This window comes from Haliaeetus albicilla, chromosome 12 (assembly GCF_947461875.1).
Source record: "Haliaeetus albicilla chromosome 12, bHalAlb1.1, whole genome shotgun sequence".
Lineage (NCBI taxonomy): Eukaryota > Metazoa > Chordata > Aves > Accipitriformes > Accipitridae > Haliaeetus > Haliaeetus albicilla.
Genome location: NC_091494.1, coordinates 10,876,129 through 10,892,655, shown reverse-complemented (window position 1 = coordinate 10,892,655; position 16,527 = coordinate 10,876,129). Strand labels below are relative to the sequence as shown.

At 42.0% G+C, this 16,527-nt stretch overlaps 1 protein-coding gene across 11 annotated transcripts in view; it reads right to left on the bottom strand.

Annotated features, from left to right (window-relative positions):
* TRPM1 (transient receptor potential cation channel subfamily M member 1) overlaps nucleotides 1-16,527 on the bottom strand; it is a 122,571-nt gene that overhangs the window by 90,251 nt on the left and 15,793 nt on the right. For 9 of the 11 annotated variants that reach the window (XM_069798025.1, XM_069798028.1, XM_069798027.1 and 6 more), the window contains exon 1: nucleotides 4,253-4,618. The exons of 1 other annotated variant lie outside the window; for it this stretch is intronic. In XM_069798025.1, coding sequence (XP_069654126.1) covers nucleotides 4,253-4,375 — 123 coding nt within the window. In that variant the 5' untranslated portion in view covers nucleotides 4,376-4,618. Of the gene's footprint in view, nucleotides 1-4,252; nucleotides 4,620-16,527 lie in introns of those variants that run through there. One more of the 11 variants, XM_069798026.1, reaches the window with a different exon arrangement.

Here is a 16,527-nt window from a genome sequence, read left to right as displayed (position 1 = left end):
GAATGTGTATGAAAATTATTTCACTGTTACTAAGTGATCTATCTAATCACAACTGTAATATTAACTAGTTGCAGATAACTTCCAAATAAACCTATGAGCTAACCTTTTATAAACTATCAAAAGGTATGTTAATTTGAAGGAAGTCACAGCTTCTGAAATAGTTCAGGAGCAGAAAGTAAATTCGTCCCTTTAATCTTTTTTTCCCTGTTCGAAATTTAGTATTACCATAAGCAAGCATACAAAGCATGCAATTCAAGATTAACAACTGCAACTAACTTCAAGGGATTTTATACTAATTTTCAAGGTTCATTAACAAATTGTAAGATCAAAACAGTGACTTAAAGGTGAAACAAAATCATTTTTCTGTCTAAAAGATAAATTCTCTCTGATCTAAGAGAATGTATTCATCCTTTCCCATCTTTTCTGTGGTTTGTCTGGTCATTTGCAAAACACAGGACAAGTTATTTGTCTTACTCACAAAGTCTAATAATTTTTCCACCTTTGTAATCCATGAAAGCTTTTCTAATGAATCATTGGGTAATACTGTACTACCTTAAAAAAATAATTACAAAGATCCATTGTACTTTCTATAGTAGTGCTGTTAAGATTTTTGAAGTTGTCTAACTTATTTAGATAAAAGATTCTTTAAAATAATTTTTAATATTCTAAAAAATTTTTTTTTTAGATATTACTGTTATTTCTCACAGCACATTTGATAGCCAGGAAGGAGACAGTGATGTGAGCAATAAAGCAATTAAAAATATATTAATGTCTCTATAAAAGCTTAAATCTGAGCATCTGGAAGGCTTGTACTGAGTATATCCTTATACAGATAATCGCAGACAATTTACAATCATGGAAGAATTATAGGAAAACAAATAACTTGTAGAGAAAAGCTGTTTCAATAAAATGTTTTTCTCTTCAGAGGAACAGAAAATGAGTCACAGTAGGTACATCTTAAAGACATTTAGATCAAGTCAATGGAGAAAGTAAGCAGAGATGAAAGCATTGTTTAGTACTACAAAAGTAATTTGAAGTAATTCCCATTAGTGGGAATGAAAGACCAGTGATGTACATCCAGATAAGCTGCTTCCTTTTTTAATAAACTGAGATGTTGACAAGAAACAAAACCAAAACAGAGATGTAAGTGTGCACACACACAAGTATACTCCTTTTCTTAAACACTACTAGTTTCACATTTCATTTACAGCATTCTTTGTTGAGGTAGAGAATAACACCTTTAACTGCAGAGCAGGTAGCAACAGGTTTTTGTAAAACTGTTCAGGAAGTAAAATGTCATCTTCCTCTAGAGCACTGCTGTCAAAATCAGCAGAATACATGGGAAAGCTAAGCAGAGAAGAGAGCTGAGTAGAGCTACTTGGCCATTTTAGTTACTCTTGCTATTCAGCACTACTGCAGTAAAAATGGGGAGTCAAAATAATGGACCAGGACCACACGCTGTTACAGATTCCTCAGAAAAAGGTCCGTGAGAGTGGTAAAAAGGGAAACTTTATTAGAGTGGCAGGTGAAAATTTCATTATAAATCTCTATGCTTAGCTGTATCACGTGGCTTTAACCATTTCCTGCCTAGGTTTTCCAGATGTATCCCAAAGCACTACAGCCCTACAAAAGCCACACATTCAAGACTAGTTTCAATCCCTGTTTTCAGCTGTATCATTAGCAAAAGTTTACATTTAATACAAAATATTCTCAAGCACAACAGTGCCCAATTTCCTGCCACAAGATGACCTGACCCCCAGAGACGATCACTTCCACTTGCCTGTATGCTGACGGTGTGCTATTAACCGCAAAGAGCCAATCAACATAATTTCTTAGCAGAAAGATATTTGTAACTCTCAAAAGGAATGTGTATGAAAATTATTTCACTGTTACTAAGTGATCTATCTAATCACAACTGTAATATTAACTAGTTGCAGATAACTTCCAAATAAACCTATGAGCTAACCTTTTATAAACTATCAAAAGGTATGTTAATTTGAAGGAAATCACAGCTTCTGAAATAGTTCAGGAGCAGAAAGTAAATTCGTCCCTTTAATCTTTTTTTCCCTGTTCGAAATTTAGTATTACCATAAGCCTACTACATAAGCTTAAAAATCTATTTTTCAATCAACTCTAGATTCTTGTCATGAAAGGTAAAGTTTTTATTCCCAAAATGAACATTAAAGCAAATAAACACCAAAAGAATTAGGAAGACTAAAGCAAGCAAGCCATGAAAGGAATTTACAGCTTTTAAAAGACAACATTTTTTTATAATCAGAAGTCGAACCTTGTTAAGAAAAACAAAATCTGTAATGTGTTCCTTCTACCTTCACTTGAATAGTCTTTCCTATGGGATTAGTGGGACAAGATTAAACAATTTTCATCTGGGTATTTTACTCTGACTTTATTCCATTCAGGAAGTAAAATTCTGTATGCTTTGCAAAATCAAGATAGGCTTGGGGACATTGGAAAAAAAAAAAAAAGAAAGGAAAAAAAGCTGACTGCACCTGGGGCACTATGCCTGCATTATAGATTTACTAGTCTGATTTGTCACGTTTAAGTGAGCCTAGATATATAAAACAACATTTTAAAGGGGAAGTCCTTCTCTTTAATTTCCTTTATCATCGTTTCCCTGTGTTATTCAATAAATAAAGTTAATGCTACCAGCCTAAGAAACTACTGCTTATCTTTGAAAAGTCATTTGATTGACAAAGCAAGGAATATACAGTTGTTCATGACACGGAAGTGCCTTGGAGGACAGCCTGGTTTTTCATACCATTTAGACACAGCCATGAGGCACCTAAGAAGCAACTGTTCAAGTAATGGGAAAAGTTACTCAAAGTGACACTGTTGCTAAGTATTAACTGACATTTCAATGTGCCACTTTGCTTTCTATCTATCAGAGAAGAAAAAACTGAGCCCACTGCAAACGCTTTAGAGCTTTCTGCTTTTCTTCTAAGTGTTTAGTCTTGGCCCTGGTGACAAGGACATTACAGCTGAAGTATTCTTTTTTTTTTTCTTCCCCACCTAGCAGTCAATATCTGTAATAAGGCCTGTAATATGGGCATTACATGCAACTCGACAATCTTTTTAGCAGAGAAAAGGGCCAGGCTCCCCAGTTAGTACATCAAAAACATTGCTGTAAATGACTTTATCCCTAGATAGTGCTTGCAATTCACCTGGTGATGGCCCATAACCATCAATCTCTGCTGAAGAAGGTCCCCAAATGTAGACATATTCTTTCTTGCATTCACAGATGACCATGACCAATATTTCACATCCTATAGAACTATCTTTTTTAAGAAGGAAACATTTTAATACACACTTAGTTGCCTGTGTGTCAATGACTAATTTCCTCCAAGATGCTGCCAGACATTTTTCTCTCAGTTATGTTCCTTCAGACTTCCTTTCACCCCTTTAATTAGAATCTGACTCTAACATTGTGTCGATCAGCAGAAATTAGAGGTAAGAGGGTTGGAAGGGTTGGAAGAGAAGACAGAAACTATTTCTCATTATTTGAATGGAGTCAGTTCGAAAAAGGTCAGCTAAGCTGGAATCTAAGTAATCCTGAGCTGAAGTTAGTCTATATTTGTTCCAAATGAATCTATCAATCCATGGACAAAAGATGTATTTAAATTCCCTTCACAGCTGAAAACTGCAATTCTTAATATTCATCCACAACATGCAAGCTTATGACAACAAAGTGAGTTTATAAATTATAAAGCAATCACCTTATATCTTCTTTCTCCCTCCTTGTCTTTTTCACTCATCTACTGCACAGCACACAATCTAACCACAAACTATATTTCTTGTACAATCTGTCTGCTGTAGATGTTCAGTGAATCACATCAAAATCCTTTATACATCCTATCAGTCTTCTAATTGATTGCATCGAAATTTGGCATGAAGACTAAGTATCAATAGTTACGAAAATATGATTTTGACTATGGATAGGAATAATTACAGACTAGCCATGTTTGGTGATATTTAATCCAAAGATCCTTAAGACAGTGCACTTGCGAAAGACCTCCCATAAGAGGAATAAGATTCATTGCCAGAACCATTGCAATGAACATGACTGATACCTCTGAGACTTAAAAGAGCACAGAGGAAAAGAGAGGATTGTTCTCATTTATAACGGTACCAGCTATTAAAAAAACCCCAACAAACCAAAAACAAACAAACAAAAGGGGCAAACAGTATCTCCAGCTGTTTCCCTCAGATTGTACTATTTGGGTAATTGCAGACTTACCTTTTGTGATCCAGATGCCGAGCCCTTAAATGAAGTGCGTTTGAAGGAGCCACTCATCCTCCGTAAGGAACCTGTGAACTTTCCTCCTCTTCCTTTCTTAATCCCCTGGCCCTTACCCTCCATGAGGGTCCTAGTACCCCAGCACCAAAGAAAACTCTGATTTTAGTCATGTAGTCTGAGCAGATTTTTTCCTGAAGCCAACAATCATTAAGTTACAGCTTAAATAAAGAGACAGATGCATAAAACAAAATCAAAGCCAAATAATGAGACTCCTGTTCTGATATGCACCCTGTCACAAGTGTTACCAGCCAGCTAGACAAGTAGAAAAACAAGGCAATACATGGATACAAACTGCTGTCCCCCTCCCTCTTCTCTACTGACTCTATAATCAGGCTTAATGCACACAGCTTCTGCAAGCTATGGTTTTTAATGGACAGAGATTTAATAAATGGTGATTGAAGGTAAATCTACTTTAGAAGCAGCAGCCCGAAAGGTTTTTATTTGTGCAAAGCACAGGGCAGTCAGATGGAAATTATTTTGGTATCAGTAGAAAGGCACATGAAAAGAGCAGATGGTCCTCAGCAGACTATGGGTTAGAGGCCTGGTGGAATTCTAAAGGGTAACTGCTGATGGCAAGTGTGCCTACAGCAGGTCTCAGGACAAGAGAGGCAAGGTTTTAAAAGCAAGCAACCCGTAAGATCACAAGTTAGATTCCAATTAATTAGGGAATATGGGTTGTGGCAAATAAGGTGTGGTATGATTAGCATCTGAATAAATCTGTTTTGTACTATTCTGCCTAAATATGTGGAGTGAAAGCAAGAGCAGGCAGTTAGGAGAGAATAAACAAGAAATGAGGAAGAGACAAGATGCTTTAAAAAGAACAACAAATTATTATTGACTAGGAAATACCTAGTTGGCTCCAGAAGACTTGTCTTCTCAGACATGAGCCAGGGATGTGTTGGAGAGCCTGGTTTAGAAAAGAAGATGGATGAGAGCACAGAGAAACTAGAAATATATTTCAGAAATATAGATAGGGACTGCTGGTTTGTAACTGTGAGGTAAGTCAGAAACACCACTCATTTGCAGGATTTAGTTATACAGTCATACTTTTTATTTATTTACTTCTTTTTAGGTTCACCCCTTTGTCCTTCAGTAAAGATGGAGTGGGTGCCTGCTTGCAGCTGGTTAGAGGAGGCACAGAAAATTGTGTTGAAAACCTAAAACAAAACAAAAGTGGAAGAGGCTGATAGATGGAGATGCACCAATTTTGTTCTGGTCAGCACAGCCATAATCAAGAAAGCATAATTTCCCAGGCTGGCATGGATAAGTTGCTGACAATTTCGGACGTACTTAAAGTTGTGTTGGGAAATGGGAGAGTAAAATCCCATGCTCTGCAGGAGAATCACTTCTATCATATTAGTGCTAACAGTTCCTGGGATCAGGTTAACGGAACATGTACACTAAAGGGTCACAAAAGAGGTCTTCCATTCTAACCATTCATTAAACCTAGGCAAAACCAAGGAAGGTAAAAGTAGCATTTTTGACAAGACTTTTGACAGCAGCTGTTATATGATGTTTTAAGACATGGCTTGGCATAAGTGAACAAGGCTGAGGTAGAAGCTGGCAAATGGAATATAAAAATCTGGCAAGGACAATAAGGTCCTTGGATAAGAGCATGGATAAGAATAATCTTAAAGGGAGTTGTGATCAGGCAAGCTACTTTACAAAGTAGTGCCTCATAAATTCCATGTACATCTGCTCTCCTAAAGGGTCCCTCCATTATATCTGGTCAGTTAGCAGCAAAACATTGCAATTACTGGATGGTCTTCTGTACTTTATCATTGAGTTAGTTGCAGAAGATAAAATATCTGGGTCAAAAATTACCCCGTTGTGAGTTTAAACTGTTGTGATCTTTGAAACAAAACAAATTACTTCTATTTACACCAGAACTTGATTTGCCCAATCCTGTCTTTTTCATCTGTAAAAGCCATTGCTACATTCTGGGACATATTCTCAAATGGTGGCAGCTATTACAGCAGTCACTTCTATCAACACTGACAGATTTAATGAGCTGAGAATATGTCCTCCTGATCTAGCATCTTGTTTGATAATTACAAACAAAGTTGAAAGACATTCAGATAACAGTGTATGCTGAACATTTTTGGTTTATATTGTAGTTTAAACAAATCCAACATGAATGCTGTCAAAAAACAAAAAAAATACTTCAAGGCTCCTTTGCACAGTTCCTCTTCCTCAGCCACAACATGCTGAATGCAATGAATGAAACAGAGGTGCATCCTAGTAACTATTTGTAATGTCACCTCACAAATAGGCATCATGTTATGACAGCTCAATTTCCTGAAGTGATGTTGGGCTGCATTAGTCAGAAGGGACGACTAATGGTATTTTGGTCAAGGACAAAAACGGGGACATGGTTTTCTGGAAGCGAAAATTCATAATATGAATCTGTTCTCTAAGACACAATGTAGAATGTGAATAAGGAATTCATTAACTTGGTCCTTATGGATCTGTGATTCTAAGACTTTTGTCTGAGCTCCCTGTAACTCTTTTTGGTATATTTTAAGGACCACACTGGATTTTCACAAGTCATCAGTACACAACAGATGTTTACGTCCAAAAGCCAGATGAAAGCCTTCCAGTGCAACAGAAGCTGCTGAATACTAACCCCAGCTGAAAAATCAGGCAGCTAAGTTCTGCTGATGTTCTTGTCCCCGCTGTGTTTACATAATACTTCGTAGGCTGTTTCCACTATACCAGGGGAACAGAAACATACACCATGCTGTCACCCTCAACAGCTCTGTGATTTAGAAGCACAAGTTTAACTGACTTTCTAAAAGAGCTTTTGGTTTTAGGAGTGCGGTCTCACATTAGGAAACCTTTTAAACAAACATTGTTAATGAAGGTTCCTATCTCACTTTGGAGTTTACTACTTCATCAGTTGAGCTGATTTAATGGTTTGTGTGGTCTAAATCAGATCTGTGTAACCATATGGTTTAAATCAGCACTGGGGGAGGAAAGGGTGGTAATCACTTGCAACAGGATGTGGTTGACAACGAATGAGTATCTGGCGCAGTATGAAAGACCCTTAAACTGGTTCTGAAACTGAACAATTCATGACATGCAATGGACACATCTGTCCATCACCCTCCATGTTTTGCAATAAGATCAAATTGGTCAAAGTTAGATGATGAAAAACCCAAGACCATACATCCCTGTAAAAGAATAAGTGGAGGGCAGGCACACTCCATTTGCAAGATCATCTTCAAGGTGATCCTTGACAGCCTGCTCCCTGGGAAGAGCAGGATGCATCCATTTCAAAGTACACAAAAGTAACATACTATGTAAAATGTAAGTACCTGTATCTCCTATAGATACCGCACCATGGAAATTTAACATCTGCAGTCATGGAAAGATCCATGGCTCAAAGGCCCTAACACAATGTGTTTTTAAAAAAGTGAATAGTTTGGTTAAAGATAGCTGTAGTTCTTTCAGCCTATAGAAAATCTAAAATGGACTAAAGTGCTCTCACTGTTCGTGGTCAGAGCTATTCTATGACATCACATCAGGCATGTCTGATGTCAGTTTGAAAAAAAAAAAAGTTATAGATTTAAAGCTTTGACCTATAGTCCACCATGTCAGCTGAAATGTTTCCACTCACTAAATATGGAAAGCAGTAGAGCATAATCCGATGAACTTTATTTACACAGACAGACTGGGGTAAGATAGGCTTATACCTGTATAAAGACTTAAATATAAAAGGCATGTATAATTAGGCCTTCCTTCACTTTGCATTTAATACAAGTATTAAACTAAATGTGAGTTTCTTTCACAGACAATGAATTATAAAACAAAAACTAAAAACACTTCTTCATTTTTTTAATGGGATATCTTAAAAGAATATTTTCTATTAAAAAAATATATTGGTGTCCTTTGACATTTCTGATACAGTAAGAAAATTTGAAGTCATGTGTTTAACAAAAAAACCCCCACCCTACATTCCATTAAGGGTATTCATTAATTATGCTAAGAACAAGAGCTGCTGGTATTGTGCTTGGTGTTGCATAAATGCTTTTCCAAAAAGGCTTTTTCCAAGATAGTAATGATTAGTTATGTTGTGCTTGCTACCAAAACATCTAGACAAGTGTCCCCACAAGCAAATCCATCTTCCACTTCATCAGGAATTTTCCTGCATAAGGACATGAGCATACACCAGGATTGTCTGAAATCACTATAGTGCTGCAAACTCTTATCATTTTGAAGTCTTTCAACTCTTCAGAAAGTTATTCTGCTACTCTGTTACTGGCAGGATAAACCTGTGTATTGGGTCTGGCTGAGATGGAGTTAATACTCCCCATGGCAGCCCTCATAGCACTGTGCTCTGCATCAGTAGCTAGAAAGGTGTTGATAGCACACCAGTGTTTTGGCTACAGCTGAGCAATGCTGGCACAGCATCAAGGCTGTCTCTCCAACATTTTTGCCCCCCCCCCAATGGCAGGCTGGGGCAGGGCAAGATCTTGGGAGGGGACATAACCAGGACAGCTGACCTAAACCAACCAAACAGATATTCCATACCATATGACGTCAGCTCAGATATAAAAGCTAAGTAAAGGGAGACGGAAGAGGGGGGGCATTTTGTCTTCCGGAGCAACCACTACGCGTACTGAAGCCCTGCTTCCCGAGAAGTGGCTAGACATCGCCTGCTGATGGGAAGTAGAGAATAACATCATTTGTTTTTTTCTTTGCTTTCGCGCGCGCAACCTTTGCTATCACTTTATTAAACTGTCCTTATCTTGACCCACGAGCCTTTTGTTATATTTTCTCCCCCCCGTCCAGCTGAGGAGGGGGAGTGATAGAGCGGCTTTGGTGGGCACCTGGCATCCAACCAGGGTCAACCCACCACAGTCCTTTTTGGCGCCCAACGTGGGGCTCGACAACGGCAGTTTTGCATTAAGTGTTCTATAGCTAGTTATTAAGTGGCAAGCTCCTGTGCAGGTCACGGAGCTTGTTAGCTGCTTGCTTATCTCTAGCTTGCTGAGTTTGGGAACATGTTAATGCAAATAATGGCTGCGTGCTTTGTCCTGGCACTGATGGCTTTGTTTTGCTGTGGTAGCTATCTTGTGGGGAGAATGAAGGAACGCGGGAACGTGCTAATACAAATAATGTCTATGTGCTTTGTCCTGGCACTGATGGCTTTCCTGTGTTGTGGGAGCTATCTTGTGGAGGAGATGAGGGAACACATCTCCCTCTCCCTACCAGGCATTGATGTGAATGGTTTTATTATGCAGGCTCCCGAGGTCCTTGTTCACCCTTATGTAAGCTGTTTAATACTAATAATTAATACTGGTGGCATATTATGGGTATTGTGGAATCTGGTCTCGTCCTGGTATAAGAGAAGGCAAGTTTTAGGTGAGGCAATACTTAAATGTGCCCTCAAGCGACCAGTGCCTGGGTGGCAGGGTATATGGAAGGATTTGGGCAGATTCCTAGGACGGTTATCACCTCCCATAATCTGGGATTTTACATCTGAACAGGCAAGTAACCCTGGCAAACTGACGCGCCACCTGATAGAAGGGTGCCTTGCCTATCCCAATGAAAACCAGCAGCTTCTCGCACTGTACTGGGGCCTGGCCTATGCCTACCGAGCCATAGTTCAACACTGTCAGAGGACCATGGTTGAGGCAGGGACCCAGACTGCATCTGAGGACACCATGCTCGAGATAGGGACCCAAACAACAACAACTACAGTAATTGCCCCAGTAGTGAAAAGGAAGCAGTGGACAAGGAGATCAACGGGTCCATACCATCGATTAGTGAGAGAAGAAGAAGAAGAAGAGGAAAGGCTTGATCTAGAAGCTGGTCCTTCGGTAAGGAAATTGGAGGAAGGAGTGAGGGAACTTAAACAGGAAGCGGAAACTACCCGGTCCCTGACGTCCTCAGAACTTCGGGACTTGCGGAAAGATTACAGCCGCCAGCCAGGTGAGCGGATTGCTGCCTGGCTGCTCCGATGCTGGGATAATGGGGCTGATAGTCAGCAACTGGAAGGCAAGGAAGCCCAACAGCTGGGATCCCTCGCTAGAAACCGGGGAATTGAAAGAGGAATTGGAAAAGAGGCAGCAGTTTGCAGTCTCTGGAGCCGGCTTCTCTCAAGTGTGAGGGCAAGATATCCATTCAAGGAAGATCTTGTGAATTCCTCAGAAAAGTGGACTACCGCAGATGAAGGCATCCAGTACCTGAGAGAGTTAGCGGTGGTGGAAGTCATCTACAGTGATCTAGATGATGAGGAAGTCTCCAAAGATCCAGAGGATGTCCTGTGCACACGGGCCATGTGGCGAAAGGTGATTCAAGGTGCCCCAGCATCGTATTCTAACAGCTTGGCAGCAATGTATTGTCCAGATATGGAAACACCAACTGTGGAGAAAGTGTCGTCTTGGCTCCAAAACTTTGAGGAAAATCTCTGTGTTTCCTCATCCCTACAGGACAGTGCCTTGGCTGTTAGGGATGCTCCAAGAAATCAGTCCTCTCCTGCCCCAGTCAGAGGGAAAGGGAGCCTAAGGCGTATGCCACGTGGTACACTCTGGTTCTTCCTGCGTGACCAAGGGGAGGACATGAGGAAGTGGGATGGTGAACCCACCTTTAAGCTGGAAGCCCGTGTGCGTGAACTGAGAGGGAAGACAGCTGTTAAGAAGGGGTCACCCAAGAAGAAGGCTGTCAGCGTAGTTGCTGTAGAGGCCCAAGAAAGCACTCAGCGATCCTCCAGGCATAGAAGAACTGAAACTACCTCCCTTGATTCTGGTGAGGGGACTTCTGGTCTGGTACCGCAAGGATCGGACAGTGAATATTCTGATGAGGAACAGCAATAGAGGGTCCCTGCCTTCGGCCAGGAGGAGGAAAGGGATGACCGGATATACTGGACTGTGTGGATTCGATGGCCTGGCACATCAGACCCACAGAAGTATAAGGCTTTGGTAGACACTGGTGCACAGTGTACACTGATGCCATCAGGATACAGGGGCACGGAACCCATCTGGATCTCTGGAGTGACAGGGGGATGCCAAGAATTGACTATACTGGAGGCTGAAGTGAGCTTGACAGGGGACAAGTGGGAAAAGCACCCCATTGTGACCGGCCCAGAGGCCCCTTGTATCCTTGGCATTGACTACCTCAAGAGAGGGTACTTCAAGGACCCAAAGGGGTACCGATGGGCTTTTGGTGTAGCCACTGTAAATGCAGAGAAGATCAAACAGCTATCTACTCTGCCTGGCCTCTCGGAAGATCCCTTCATTGTGGGATTGTTGCAAGTTGAAGAACAACAGGTGCCAATCGCTACCAGGACGGTGCACCGTCGGCAATATCGGACAAACCGAGACTCCCTGGCTCCCATCCATGAGCTGATTCATCACCTAGAGAGCCAAGGAGTCATCAGCAAGACTCATTCACCTTTTAATAGTCCTATATGGCCAGTGCAAAAGTCTGATGGAGGGTGGAGGTTAACAGTAGATTATCGCGGCCTGAATGAAGTGACACCGCCACTGAGTGCTGCTGTACCAGACATGTTAGAGCTCCAATATGAACTGGCATCAAAGGCAGCCACGTGGTATGCTACAATTGATATTGCCAATGCATTTTTCTCCATTCCTTTGGCAGCAGAGTGCAGGCCACAGTTTGCTTTCACATGGAGAGGCGTCCAATACACCTGGAATCGACTGCCCCAGGGGTGGAAGCACAGTCCTACCATTTGTCATGGATTAATCCAAACAGCACTGGAACAAGGCGAAGCCCCTGAACATTTACAATACATAGATGACATCATCGTGTGGGGCAATGAGGCAGAAGAAGTGTTTGAGAAGGGGAAAAGAATAATTCAGATTCTTCTGAAAGCTGGTTTCGCCATAAAGAAAAGCAAGGTCAAGGGACCTGCACAGGAGATTCAGTTCTTGGGAATAAAATGGCAGGATGGACGCCGTCATGTCCCTATGGATGTGGTTAACAAGATAGCATCTATGTCTCCACCAGCTAACAAGAAAGAAACACAAGCTTTCCTAGGCCTTGTGGGGTTCTGGAGAATGCACATTCCAGGTTACAGTCAGCTTGTGAGCCCTCTCTATCGAGTAACGCGGAAAAAGAACTATTTTGAATGGGGCCCTGAACAACAACAAGCCTTTGAGCATATCAGACAAGAAATAGCTCGTGCAGTAGCTCTTGGGCCTGTCCGGACAGGACCAGATGTGCAAAATATACTCTACACTGCAGCTGGGGATCATGGTCTCACCTGGAGCCTGTGGCAGAAAACACCAGGAGAAACCCGAGGTCGACCATTAGGGTTTTGGAGCCGGGGGTACCGAGGATCAGAAGCCCACTACACCCCGACTGAAAAAGAGATACTAGCAGCATATGAGGGGGTTCGAGCCGCTTCAGAAGTTGTTGGTACAGAAGCATATCTCCTCTTGGCACCACGATTGCCCGTGCTACACTGGATGTTCAAAGGAAACATCCCCTCTACACATCATGCAACCAGCGCTACATGGAGTAAGTGGATAGCATTGATCACGCAACGGGCTCGACTGGGGAAATCTAACCGCCCAGGAATTCTGGAAGAGATCATGGACTGGCCAGAAGGCAGAGATTTTGGAGCATCACCTGAGGAGGTGGCTCGTGCCCAAGAGGCACCACCATATAATGAGTTACCAGAAGACGAAAGGTGTTATGCTTTGTTTACTGATGGATCCTGTCGTGTGGTAGGGAACCATCGGAAGTGGAAAGCTGCTGTGTGGAGTCCCACACGCCAAGTCGTTGAGGCCACTGAAGGAGAAGGCGAGTCAAGTCAGTTTGCAGAAGTGAAAGCCATCCAACTAGCCCTAAACATTGCTGAACGAGAAAAATGGCCGGTACTCTACCTCTATACTGACTCCTGGATGGTGGCTAATGCCCTATGGGGGTGGCTACAGCAGTGGAAGAAGACCAATTGGCAACGCAGGGGTAAACCCATCTGGGCAGCAGCATTGTGGCAGGACATTGCTGCCCGTGTAGAACACATAACTCTAAGGGTACGTCATGTAGATGCTCACGTGCCCAAAAGCCGTGCCACTGAAGAACATCGAAATAATGAACAGGTAGACAAGGCTGCCAAAATAGAAATAGCTCAGGTGGACCTGGACTGGGAGCGTAAAGGTGAGCTATTTGTAGCTCGATGGGCCCATGAGACATCGGGACATCTAGGGAGAGATGCAACATATAGGTGGGCTCGTGATCGAGGGGTGGACCTGACCATGGAGGCCATTACGCAGGTCACTCATGAATGTGAAACATGTGCTGCAATCAAACGAGCTACCAGAGTAAAGTCTCCCTGGAACAGAGGGCGGTGGCTGGGTTTTCGATATGGCGAGGCCTGGCAAATTGACTACATTGGACCACTGCCGCGAACACGCCAAGGCAAGCGCTACATACTCACCATGGTGGAAGCAACTACTGGTTGGCTAGAAACATATCCTGTAAACCATGCCACCGCCCGAAACACCATCTTAGGCCTCGAAAGGCAAATTTTATGGCGACACGGTACCCCAGAAAGAATTGAATCAGACAATGGGACTCATTTCCGAAATAACCTCATAAGCTCCTGGGCAAAGAAACATGGCATTGAGTGGGTGTACCACATACCCTATCACCCGCAAGCATCTGGGAAAATTGAGAGATATAATGGACTGTTGAAGACTATGCTGAGAGCGCTAGGCAATGGGACATGGAAGCATTGGGATACAAATTTAGCAGAAGCCACTTGGCTAGTTAACACCAGAGGATCTGCTAACCGTCCTGGTCCTGCCCAAACAAAACCCCTACATACTGTGGGAGGAGATAAGGTCCCCGTAGTGCACATGGGGAAGTGGCTGGGGAAGGCAGTGTGGATTGCACCTCCCATGGGAAAAGGCAAACCCATTCGTGGGATTGTCTTTGCTCAGGGACCTGGGTGTACTTGGTGGGTAATGCGGAAGGATGGGGAGACCCAGTGTGTGCCTCAAGGACATTTAACCTTGGGGGAAAAATAATCTGTGATGTGAGTTGTATGTTGTAGGAAGTAATGTAGCAGGAATGACCTGAACTGCAGAAGAGTGAACTTCGCAAGGAACCAGACAAGTGCATCAGTGACCCAAACCAAGCTGGTGTTGGGGCCCAACGATCGAACATACTGCTTCTCCTGTCCTGACCACTCATCTTGATGGATGGGGCTCAAGTCATAACCTGTATGTGAACATCAGGAAGAGTGGAAGAAGCCCATGGAATATCTATCTCTTAAAGGACAGGGGATAGTAATTAATAAGAATGTATAAATCCGTACGTTGGGTATAAAAGTGGTTTAAGTATGTAGTCTCAGTTGTAAGTGTTGGTGAGAAAGGATTTCAGTAATGAGAATTAAATACAATAGTATGGTTAGAAGATATCTGTATTAAGTTATGTGGAACCTGAGCAGGACGCAAATGGTATGGAATAAGGGGTGGAGATTGTATTGGGTCTGGCTGAGATGGAGTTAATACTCCCCATGGCAGCCCTCATAGCACTGTGCTCTGCATCAGTAGCTAGAAAGGTGTTGATAGCACACCAGTGTTTTGGCTACAGCTGAGCAATGCTGGCACAGCATCAAGGCTGTCTCTCCAACATTTTTGCCCCCCCCCCAATGGCAGGCTGGGGCAGGGCAAGATCTTGGGAGGGGACATAACCAGGACAGCTGACCTAAACCAACCAAACAGATATTCCATACCATATGACGTCAGCTCAGATATAAAAGCTAAGTAAAGGGAGACGGAAGAGGGGGGGCATTTTGTCTTCCGGAGCAACCACTACGCGTACTGAAGCCCTGCTTCCCGAGAAGTGGCTAGACATCGCCTGCTGATGGGAAGTAGAGAATAACATCATTTGTTTTTTTCTTTGCTTTCGCGCGCGCAACCTTTGCTATCACTTTATTAAACTGTCCTTATCTTGACCCACGAGCCTTTTGTTATATTTTCTCCCCCCCGTCCAGCTGAGGAGGGGGAGTGATAGAGCGGCTTTGGTGGGCACCTGGCATCCAACCAGGGTCAACCCACCACAACCTGCTACTCTCCCAAACTGAAAACAAATGGAAATGTCAAAATTACTCTTCAAGACAATTTAATCCTGTTAATCCATTTATGTACTCTCCACAAGTTGGCTAGCTTCAGACAGCCAGTTCAGTAGTTTAACGTATTTTTAACTTTCAAAAACCCGGCCTCTTTCAACCTGTTTTTCTTTCATTGTAGTACATATAAAAAGCTGCAGGAAATCAGACTAACATCTCATAGCTGTGCACAATAACCTCCAAAGCAGACAACTGAGGGCCTATCTGAAATGAGCTGGAGCAGAATGAAACTGGATAACATTTTATAGATAAGGTAAAGGAAAAGAGCAACAAGTTTCCTGACTACTGATTAAATGCTTTGCTTTCCAAATCCAACAATTTTGCAGCTGTAGATTCACTTTTGAAAGAACATGAAACCAAAACTGTAAGTACAAATGCTCCTCATTCTGGAGAGTTGCATACTTGAAACTGTCAAAACAAAAACGTTTAACATTTGAAGAACTACTACTGTTTGATTATACTGGCTTCTCAGTGGTCTAGTAACAGCATTGCACTTGCCTTTTCTCATTTCCTCACACTGAACATTTTCCGGCCTTCTCCAGCCCCCCACATCTACACATTCAGATGCACTGGTCATGAATCATGCAGATCACAGAAGCAGTACATTACTTTTGTCATGAACAGAAAGCTATGAAACAACTGCTAGGTCTCGTTATTAGCCAAAAGAAACAAAACAGTCCACTACAACACCATAGTCCATTACAAATTCTATTGCTTTTAGAAAAAAACCACCACTTTCTTCCCATAAAATTTTTATAGTTTTCTCCCCTCTCTTTACCAAGAACTAAAGAATAAGGTTTCAAATTTTTCCTTCTTGTTCTTTTGAGTGCTTCTCCATTTGTGCTACAAGTACTTTCAAATTTGTAACACTTAAAATCAAAGATAGGAAGGGATGGAGGAAGGGACAATCTAATGACAATAAATACAGCATTTATCAACATAAATGCAGAACAGGCAGTGATAACACTCTATAGTGGGGTACAATAACTTAGTACCAAACTAGAGAGAAAGTTATTGAGGTCTAGAAGATCAGACAGACACTGGGGGATCAAAAATTACACAAACATTGAATAACTGGTTTTATCACAAGCTCTACTGCAACTAGGAC